This window comes from Bolinopsis microptera, chromosome 5 (genome assembly GCF_026151205.1).
Source record: "Bolinopsis microptera isolate Bmic1 chromosome 5, MBARI_Bmic_1.0, whole genome shotgun sequence".
In the NCBI taxonomy this organism is placed as follows: Eukaryota; Metazoa; Ctenophora; class Tentaculata; order Lobata; family Bolinopsidae; genus Bolinopsis; species Bolinopsis microptera.
In genome coordinates, this window is record NC_087076.1 from 1,867,739 (window position 1) to 1,878,487 (window position 10,749).

Consider the following 10,749-nt stretch of genomic DNA (forward strand, 5'->3'; position numbering starts at 1 on the left):
TGGTTCGAGAGCTCTTACAATCATCGTTACTCGTTTTAGAACTTGATTAGCAATTTTCATTTACAAAATGATTCAAATACTAAGTACTAGCGCAAAATAATATCTACATACCGAGATAAATGTTTCCGAGAATCACAAACCGTGAGTGCCATCAACCGTTTTGCATTGGGTAGAATTGAGTTTCTGAAATTACAAGAAATTTTCTCGCCTTGCTTCTCATAAAATTGTAATTAGATATTTATAGGATAAACTATAAAGGCTAGACAAGTGTATTTTTGTTTAAAGCTCAGACCTGACAGTAGAATACCAGGTGAGAATCTCAGAAATGAGTCTCGAGGGTGACATGGATGGTTTGTCTGCTGGATTGGAACCAGCCCTCAGCGCTAGCACTGATGATATAGATATTGATACATCCGCAAAACTCCGCTTTGAAGGAGACACTTTTTCTGGCTTCATAACCAGCAAGGAAGCAGTTACAGAGATTGCTGGTTTCAAATTCGGTGAGATTCTATTAAATTGTGCTTCACCTCGTGTTCCATTTCCAGGATCTCCTTTTTATTTTCGCTAGGGTTCCACCCTCTTGTTTGATTCCAGATACTCTTGGTCTAATTAATAAACTAATCAGTAGATAAAAAACCTTATTAATCAGACACAGTTCCTGGAGTATACCTACTGGAGAGTAGGAGTCTGAACGCTGATGAGGACTGGACCGGACTCAGTCTTCAGCTTGTTGTCTCTGATAACGGTCGCATCTCTATATCCGGTCAGTTATACCCTATTTTTCATATCACTTTCTTTATTTTTCCTTCAACTCTATCACATCTTCCCGTTTTAAATCTTCACCTTAGAATTAGAGAAGATTTCGAAGATTTCAAGATTCTCTTGTAACGTTTTTGAAATATCAGGTAACGCAGTTTACAACATTGGAGTAAAGGAAGGAACGTTACAATTTGACAGTGATTCTATTCTAAAACAACTGAGTAAACTACAGTTCGCCGACAAGTCTGTTTTTTCTGAGGGTCTACAACTAGGAAAAGATGGTAACACTCGAGAGGTCGGTATTTTTACATAATCAGGTGAACAATGATGCTGTGTTTTAGAGGTATCATAGCCGATACATTCTTTTACTTTCCCTTCATTTATTTGAGTTTTAAACGGTTTTAATGTTCTACAATAGGTGGAAGTAAGAGGATCCACGTGGTATCCCAAGATAGCTGGTACCTACGAGACTGAACTGTTCACTGACAGCGGATGGAAGAGCAGCAAGAAACTAGAGATAACTCCGCAGGTTACTTGTAGTTGTATACTTTTGGCGGTTGTAGTCGTACGTACTTTGTCTGCTATTTACTTAGTAAAGTTTGTCAGGCTCAATCATTTATATTCTCACTGTTATTGTAGAACATTTCAATCTGTTTAACATCAGGGCGAAGTTCTGTTTGGAAATGAGCCTGCAGAAAATATTCGATTGGATTCTGATACAGTAACATTCGGTTCAGTGGACGGGCAGCTGCAAGATGTAAGTAGAAATATCGTTTTTACTGAATAAATCCTCCGAGTGAGAAACTGCTGCGACTTATTTTAAGTTAATACGTATGTTATTGTTCATCATATAATCTATATTATCATATAATCTATATTATATACAACAGCAACCCACTAATATTACCAACCAGCACTCTCAGGTGACTCTTGCGTTCGACACAGATGGGTTTAGTGGGAACGTTGTAACCATGAAGGACCGAAAGAATCGTGTTATGCGAGGCAAGAGGGTCGGTACCAGACCTGTTTCTGCGAACAGCGCTACAGAACTGTCGCTTGGTAAGTGATAGACTGATAGACTGATCAACAACTTATTCTTCAGATATTGATCATGATCATTGATTATGATAGATTTCACTAGTTGGCTTGGAAACAAGTCCTTCTACACAGTTTTACTTGGCATTGTTTCTCAAATTAGGGTAAATTCGAACTAATGCAAATTATTTCGGAATATTCAGGAACCGACGAAGAAGATGGATTTAATGATCTGAACGGTCAGATAGGTTCTACTTTACCGAGAAACTCAGCTGGTAAGCCGAGTGCGGATGAGGCCCGACCAGACCCAACTGGACCAGGGGTTACCAGTGACTACGGAAGTGCTAGTGACGTCATCACTCAGCAACTCTCTGGGTCCAGAACTGAGGCTCTCAGTTCCCTCGAAGAGGATATCAGTATGAGGAGTAAATCTCCTGAATCCTTAAACAAGAACGAGGAGATTAAAAATCAAGGAAGGCGATCTGCTGAGAAGTTTAACTCTGAAAATAATCGCAAGGCTATGTCACCAATAGATTCCCCAAGGGATGGTTATCGGTCTTCATCCGGAAAAGCACTCAAAGGCTCGCCAACAAAAAGTGAGAGTAGTCCTCGCTCCTCAAAAAGCAAATCGTCTAGAGGGTCTCCAAGAAATAGAGCTAGTGATTCTCAGGAGAACATTGCTCTGGGGGATATCTCTCTTGATCTTGATGGTGGGGATGGTGATGAAGGAGGAGTATCATTCGAATCGTGGCCTCCTGCAACTGAAGATCAGGGAAAAGCAGATTTGAATTTCGAGCTTGACTCCGGAGGTTGGTTCCTTGTAAAGATTTAGTCTTTGAAACTTTAAAATTAATCACGAATTTTTGAGTTCCGATAGTCAGAACAAAGTTGATAACTAATATGGCATATTCATTATTCATAATTGGCTATTTCCATGTTTAGGTCGAAATCAAAAACCGTATTTTTCCACTGAAATTCACGATTTGTTCAAAAATATTTTATAAGTGTATGAAAATATTCTGTTTCAGTTACGCTTGATATTCTTCCTAAAGGCTTGGACTCCCTTGGTGCATCAGAAACCAAGGAATCTATCGAGGTAGTATCTCCTAAAGAATCGCCCACCTCATTACCCAAAGCACCTATTAAATCCAAAATTATAGCACCTAAAGCTTTAGCCAAAGCAGGTAGAGAAACAGTTGCCCAAGCTCAGGTAGCCGAGGCCGAAGTAATCGCAGCATCCAGATCTCCAGCTAGGGTAACTGAGGCCGAAGCAATTGCAGCACCCAGCTCCAAAGCTTCTGATAATCAATCAGATCGGTCTGAAGCGTCAGGTGACAATTCAGCCGATCCAGAGATAGCAGCACTCAATAGTACCAGTCCCACTACCACACTTAGTCCCACAAGTGGGGAAGCAAGCCCTGAAGCATCTGACGATAGCGTGAGTTATTTGAACAATTATTTCATTCATTTAACTTAATATAACGATTACATATCTTATCATTTACCACATTCATTTAACCCCGTCTATAGCGTTAGGTATATTGGGTTAATAGCCGTTGCAATTTACATTACGTATGTTACTACACAATTCTACAAATGGCATCTCCCTTAATAAATAGGAGAGCATTCTACTTCTAGCTTTACAACTGAAACTCTGAGAACGGCATGCTAGTCTTTCAGCAAAATGCACCGAAATATCTGCAGAATGCCTCGTTAAATCGCCTCATAATTTGTTCGTCAGGCTATGTTAAAGGGGACTCCAAAACTACCAGACATCGGAGGATCTATTCCTTCTGACTCGCAATCTCTCGATCTGAGCAGCTCTAGCCCAGGTATTACAACATAATATAGTTCCACAATATAAAATGGTTAATATACTTGATTGATTTTGAACAGGAAATGTGATCATGATAATATGAGGGAGTTATCTCGTTACGTAGATATACGATTATAAGAATGTCCTAGATAAAGTCAGTTTCTGAGACTGCTGGATATTACACGTTCCAATTCTAATTGCATTCACTAGATATACCCATCGATCACAGAGGCTAGCTTTTTTTGGCAACACTATAATTTCTATAGTCAAGTAAGCTGCAAACACCGACAAGAACGTACAATTATAATAATACGACAAATGAGACATTTAATTAACATTTATATTCGTCAGGGAAGCAGACAAGGTCACCAGATAAATCACCCCGATCATTTGATTCCCCGGCCCTCACTAAACCTGTTAAATTACCCGTGAGTCAAGATCTGTACATTAAATGAACAAAGCTCACTGGACGTTTGTTCATGTTCGCTCCAGCATGACAACTGCTCATTAATCTTCAGCATGTTTTAGATGAAACTGCTGTTACACTTCATTTTTTATCAATTTATACTTGTCGATATAGCAGGTCCTCTTAGCGAATGTGTTTCATTTAACCAGGGTATCGACATGAAGGCGAAAGGTGCTGCCGCTGAAATCACCGAGGATGCTGGTCTTCTTAAGAACTACATCGAACCTAAAGGGAAAAAGGGAGAGAAAAAGAAAAGGGCGAGAAAACCTAAGAAAACAAAAGCAAAGAACGAGCTCAGACCTGACCTAAACAAAGAGGCGAAGAAGGTAGAGGATGACAAGACGAAGGATGGAGTTGAGTCTGGTTCACCACCGGATATAAACGAGAGAGCAAGGCAGGGTATAGGTCAGGCACAATCCAGGAGGACGCCAACTGCTCGAACTCCTGTGCACATGTCCAAGTTAGTTTACTGTTTAGACGCTTTTTATAATTCAGACTTCAGAGTAATGCTTACTTTAGGACTTAAATTATTGTTTTATTGTAGAGTAAAACTTAAATGATGACATCTGTCCATAATCCTGACCACACTGACCAGTTACAATATCACCCAATCTTCATCTCACGATTTGTCGCAGGATAGATCGAGATAGTTCGCGAGACTCGACTCCCATCTCCTCGGGGTACACTACTCCCAACAGTGGTCCCATTACACCCAGCAACTCTCTTCCTCAGAGAGAGTTTCAGGGGGCTCTTATGGCTGCTAAGAAGATAAGGGAGACAAGTGATGAGCAATTGGATGGGGTTAGTTACCTTCATAATCAGTGGGTGGAATGATTATTGGTTTTTACATAGTCTACCGTGAACCCTACAAAGTAAACAGCTTATTCTTGGTTTTTTTTAAACAGCACAATTTCAGAAAATACCATCTGACATCAGAGAACATCCAGTGGCTGAGGAGGTCGCGGAAAAATTCGGTGAGTCAGCCCGCTGATAATGTAATATTTTAATGTGTTTATTGTATGTAGATTGTAGGGTTAGTTTCATGGAAGCGATCATCGGTTTATTTATTAAATGCAACAGTTCTGGTAATCATAATTCCGATTAAATACCAATCATTGCTCAGAGTTGTCGAAGTTTCCTTGGATATTTTTTAGGCATCAATCACGAATAGAAGCAAAATTTTGGGTCCCTGATTGTTTTATTTGTGAGCAACAATATTCCCACCAAATCTTGCTAATCACACGTTTCCCACATAAAACACTTTTTCTAGTCAAGATTTCCAAATTGCTCATTAATTTAGTCACTGTAAATGTAATTAATTAGTGATGACAATTTTTCTGTACTGTTTTTGTTGCTGTTGTTTTTCAGTCCTGTAACACTTCAAAATACCAAGTCTGTAATTGAAATATTTTATAACATGCAGCATTACACAATAAGCCTAACATATAGTTTAAACAATAAGAAAAGATACAACCACTACTCAGATGCTTACTATTTAGCTCTGTCAGTATTCGGTATCATGGTACAAAGTGGTGAGAGGAAGTAGTGTTCCTTCTTCTTCTTCTTCGTAGGGGGCTGTGGTCATTATCACTAATGGAAAGATCGTGACCACTGTAAGATAGAGCATTGGAGCCCTGTGCTTACTACCCCGGTAAAATTAATAAGTCGAGGAAAAAAATTAAATTTTGTTTTCTTTGCATTTAGTAAATCGTTTTGTTGCTTATATGAAGCCGATGATCCTTGGTAGTGAGAACTTGTCCACTATTTCTGTCACACTAAGATAGAAGGAGTCAAATCCTCCTCGTTGGTAAGACCATTTCGGGCACTGACCAATAAAGTGGTTCATTGTCTCCTCTTCCATGAGACAGTGTGGACAAATTTTGGGGACCGTTGTCGGCTTGGACTTATTAATGTGGTAGTTTAGTTCACAATGCCCAATAAGGAATTGTGTCGCTGTTCTTGTGCTCTCTTTGCCAAGTTTCGGGATTGATCTGGCGAACTTATGTCTCCATACTCGTTTGAAGTGAGTGTTGGGCAACGTTCTTCATCTTTCCTCATTTTCCGATGACTTATACTCCGCAGTGCTCCCTTCCAGGGTGTTCATTATATCCACTTCATTATATCCACTAGCGTGTTAAAAGGAGTTCCCAAAACTTTTCTCGGATCTGTTGCTAACATTAACATTTAACATTCTTATTGATCATCAAGTTATCGTTCATATAACTTAGTTAATCATTGTGGAGATACTGAAATTATCAAGCTTAATAGCCACCTGTGATCGATAATGTTGAGCTCCCTACATCGTTTTATACACTGATTTTAGTTTAAATTCACCTACAAAATAGACTGTACGATATGCACAAAAACTCGTTCGGTTTTTCAACAGTGTAATTTATACTTCATCGTAAAAGCGTGTTGAACTATATAATAAACCCTCATCGGTTTGATTTCACACATATTCCGGCTAAATTTTAGTTTCCTCTCAATTAATCCTGCCTCAGTGACATATAATCCTGCTGTTAATGAACCATTATTTATTAGCACCTTCATATGCGATTACCGCCTCCCCGACCTGAAACTCCCAGGATCCAACCTTGAGTATGGCCGGTAACTCACTATAGCATAACACCGAGCAATAATCAATGTGACTTGTTGCTGGTAGCATAAAGTCAGCAAACTTGATAAGGATTGATAAGCTCCCCTGCCATCGAAATATAATCAGGGTATTGGAAAACTATTGACGATGTTAGTCAAAGTGTTTCTAGTTCATCGAATCTCAACAAGTGCATTGGTTTTGATAAGAGCGTGACTGTGAGTTGGACGATGTTTTCTATTCGCTCAATATAAAGCGTCCGTTCATTCGTTTAAATTACTGTTTATTGTTAGATGATTATTCGGAGACTTTCTGTGCAGTCGAATGCTGGGTTTCTCCAAATTTCAAAAGTGCCAGGTTCCGGTACGGGTAAGATAAAGTTTTGGGGGGAGTTTTAGTAATCAGTTATACATTTATCTTTGAAAAATTGATGTGTTAAATTTATCTTTGGAACGTTTAGTAATCATAACGATTTCACTAATCATGTGGCTCACAATGTGTAGATATTTGTTAGTTTATCATCTAGACTTTTCACCATATTCTCTTCAGGAATGGAGATGCAAGTGAGGGATGACGGATCTAGCAAGCTATCTGTGAAAGAGAGGAGAGAACTTGCTCGACAGAGGAAAAAAGAAGAAGCAGAGCGAAAGAGGAGAGATCGTGATGACGAAAAGAGGTTAATATTCAGTTTTAACTTTTCATAGATTGATGACATTCCAGAAGATGATGTTGGATATACACTTAGCCTGTTGCATAAAGATTTGTAACCATCCTCATAACATTTAAGATTTGGGAAAATCTTGATAAATTTTACATTTATTGATTCTATACTCTATAGTCTATCCAATGACTTTTCTATTTTCAACAAGTTTGGAGCTTTCGAAATATTGTCTTTTGTAGCAATGAAAGTTCAGCCTTATAGGTCGATTTTACTTATGAACCGCATGTTTGGTATGTTTTTATTTGTACGTTATACTTTCAACAAGTGCTCCCAGGCGACATAAGGAGGAAGAAGAAAGGAAGCTTCGAGAAGAAGAAGAGATGAAACTGAAAAGGGCGGAGCGTGATGCTGAGTTAGCTGCAGAACGCCAAAGGGAGCTGGGAAGACGAAAAGAGGAGGAAGCGAAGAGAAGACAGGCTAAGCTGGATGAGAAAGACAGGAGGAGGCGAGATGAAGACAAGTAAAACATTTTTCATTTCTCTCTGATTAAGCTTCTGTCCCACTTTCATGTCATATTCCAAAACTTAAATTATTGACAGAAACACTGCTTTGTCACCCCCGTGAAACTGCTTTTATTTAAGTGACTTGAATACAAATTTAAAACAGGATGTTGGATGCTAAACGTAAGCTTGAAGAGGAACTGAAACGGCGGCGTGCTGCTGAAGCTGCCAGGTTGGAAGAGATAGAAAGACAAAAAGAGCTCTTACTTGAGCGTGAGAAAGAGGAACAGCAGAAGTAAGTTATTTTTGGTATAATTATTTAATTTATGTTAATCTTGCTAAACTGGCTAATCTGGCGTGCTACTAAGACTAGTCTCAGAAACATTTTAAGGAACGTTTTATTTCTTTTCGATACAAAAGTTAGCTCTGGTTTACTCATTTTTAACTGTTATACCCCGTTGCAGTCAGTGAAAACATTTAATGATTATATTAGGGTTACTAAAAGGATTAAAATAAAACACAATAAGAAAGTTTTGTATACAATGTACTATTGTCACAGTAACCGTTACTAAAGAACCCAGTAGTTACAATATATTCCTCTAGGAGAAAGGAGGAGGCAGAAGCTATTCGGGCACAAATGGAAGAGGAGATGGCTCGAGAAATGGCAGAGTATGAACGAAAGGTATAAAGTTGTTCAGTTGATATTATCAATCATGTGTTAGGAATTTTCCCGATTTTTTTTCGTTGGACATGTGGGTGATTTGTATAGTAAATTTAAATATTAAGGTTGTTTTTATAGACATATGACAGAGTGACGTTCTATTCTCAGGTGCGAGAGGAGCAGGAAAGAAGGAGAATAGAGGATGCTCTAAAAGCAGAGGCTGAAAGGCGGCTCTTAGACGAAGAAGAGAGGAAGCGAATTATAGCCCTTGCACGGCATCTTTGGAACAAGGGCGTCAGAATTGAGGGAGAAAATCTTGAGGAGGAACTTCAAATCAGCTCTATTTTCTACTCATACTTTAACTATTTGCAAAGCGAGGAACCGTTTAATCCTGACGTTGACATTCCGTATAAAGAGAAAGTTTTGAGGATAGAAAACGCTCTCAAAAGTACTAGACCTTTAGACAAGATTTGAGTTGCTAGAAGACGGAGGTTATTACGGATATCATATCGTCCTTCGCTAATCGTGCCATTATGAGTGGGAGAGAGTTAATGTTGTGAAAGAATAATTTATTGGTTAAGGGATTGTTACTGTTAGTTCCAGGGATGGATTGAAAGAACCGATTGTAAATACGATTTAAGCGATGGGTCGTACCAACTGTGTATGATATTGAAAACTGACGAACTTTTTTGGAATTTTGAGATTGTTTATTCATTATTGCCACAGGAAAAGCCTTGTTGGGGATGCGCGCCTTGCGTGATATAGTAATAAATTGATTGATCTGTAAATATCTGAAGATTTGTGCATTATATAAATTCGATTCAGTGCTAAATTATAATTCTTTGTAGAAATAATGAAGAATTTATTTTCTCGTGAAATAATCGAATAACCCAAAAAATTGATTCCAAATTTAATGCTCGTGTCCATAAACACATAACAGCTACAGCTACAGATATATGGCGGAGTGACAGGCTCAAGGCTTAGCCATTAGCGTTACCTTACTAGTAGGCAGTGCGCCATCGACCGTAAGACGCGCGCGCTGACCATTGAATGGTTTTTTAGCTCGTATTTCGGCCGGCTCTTACTAAATAGCTCGCCCAAAATTTTCACGTGACTTTGGTTTTTTTGGTTTTGCAGCCGTACAAAACGGTTTTACATAAACCCTAATCCCAACCCTAACCCTAACCATAACCCCGAAGCTATCCATAATCTTAACCACAACCCTAACCCTAACCCAAGCCCTAAATAATCGAATTCACGTTTTACCATTCACTAGCCTGTCACGTGACCAAAACGGTTTTTTGCCCATAACTCTCCAGGGAAACATTTTAACCCTACGTCATGGGGGGTGATTCGGAATCAGCGTCCAAAAATACACCGATCTAGATGACTTTCATGCCTAAAGGGCCTTTTCACAAGAATTTTCTTAAAATTTGGGCGAGCGATTTAGTAGGAGCGATTTCGGCCAGCACATTATTTCGGAAACAATCAAAAAGTTATAATACTTCCCATTTAACAATTTAGTTGAAATTTGGTCAGCTTACGTAAACACCTATGTTCTACTAAACCTAAATTAGTTTGAGCAATTTCGATGGTCAGAATTTGAGTTATCAACGAATTTATACCTATTTTGTCATTTTAGACTTCTTAATCAAAGCCAATCTCTCCCAACTAAATTAGGTTCGGTAAATAAGTATGAATGGAAGGTTCTGACAAATTTTCAGCATTATTCATGTTCAGGAACCGAAGATATGATAGAATAATACGACAAAAATCAACGAATTTCGTCAAATTACGCGACTTTTACACCTTATTTTCCTCCAAAAGCCGCGCACCATCAAGTATGGTACTTAGTCGAAACTCACTCATCAATCCAAAAAGTTATAAAAAATTTGGTACTGTGAAAATTCTCAAGGTTTCTAGAAAACAATGGTACAAAAATTTTGAAAATCCGAGCAAGTTTATTTTTATCGTGCACCCCCTATTACTAGCTTGCTAATCTATTGCTCCCTCTTCTCGCTCAAGCTTCCTGTTCCTAGACATATTTCATGTACGCGTATCAAATTGGATGTGTTTTTGGCGGAGATATAACGTGCGCTTGTAGCGCGATGCGTTACTGCGCCGCGCACTTAATCATCAATGAGGCTTCTCACAGCTTGATTCACGATGTCAATCCTTCGCAGCTCGGTGAGGCACAGTGGTGCATCTCGCCGCGATCTACCGAAGGTGCTTGCGAGAAGCATTATTTGATGCGCGCG

The 10,749-nt window shown here is 38.9% G+C and overlaps 1 protein-coding gene across 3 annotated transcripts in view; it reads left to right on the forward strand.

Moving 5' to 3' along the window:
- LOC134814847 (uncharacterized) overlaps window positions 1-9,352 on the forward strand; it is an 82,070-nt gene extending 72,718 nt beyond the window's left edge. The window contains exons 37-54 of one of the 3 annotated variants that reach the window (XM_063823143.1): window positions 311-500; window positions 650-763; window positions 906-1,054; window positions 1,178-1,288; window positions 1,424-1,516; window positions 1,674-1,818; window positions 1,998-2,603; window positions 2,823-3,232; window positions 3,536-3,626; window positions 3,962-4,038; window positions 4,226-4,536; window positions 4,712-4,877; window positions 4,993-5,050; window positions 7,219-7,345; window positions 7,665-7,850; window positions 7,997-8,125; window positions 8,434-8,512; window positions 8,660-9,352. In XM_063823143.1, coding sequence (XP_063679213.1) covers window positions 311-500; window positions 650-763; window positions 906-1,054; window positions 1,178-1,288; window positions 1,424-1,516; window positions 1,674-1,818; window positions 1,998-2,603; window positions 2,823-3,232; window positions 3,536-3,626; window positions 3,962-4,038; window positions 4,226-4,536; window positions 4,712-4,877; window positions 4,993-5,050; window positions 7,219-7,345; window positions 7,665-7,850; window positions 7,997-8,125; window positions 8,434-8,512; window positions 8,660-8,965 — 3,348 coding nt within the window. In that variant the 3' untranslated portion in view covers window positions 8,966-9,352. The remainder of the gene's footprint in view (window positions 1-310; window positions 501-649; window positions 764-905; window positions 1,055-1,177; window positions 1,289-1,423; window positions 1,517-1,673; window positions 1,819-1,997; window positions 2,604-2,822; window positions 3,233-3,535; window positions 3,627-3,961; window positions 4,039-4,225; window positions 4,537-4,711; window positions 4,878-4,992; window positions 5,051-7,218; window positions 7,346-7,664; window positions 7,851-7,996; window positions 8,126-8,433; window positions 8,513-8,659) is intronic. The other 2 variants (XM_063823144.1, XM_063823145.1) reach the window with 2 other exon arrangements.
- The last annotated feature ends 1,397 nt before the right edge of the window (window positions 9,353-10,749 follow it).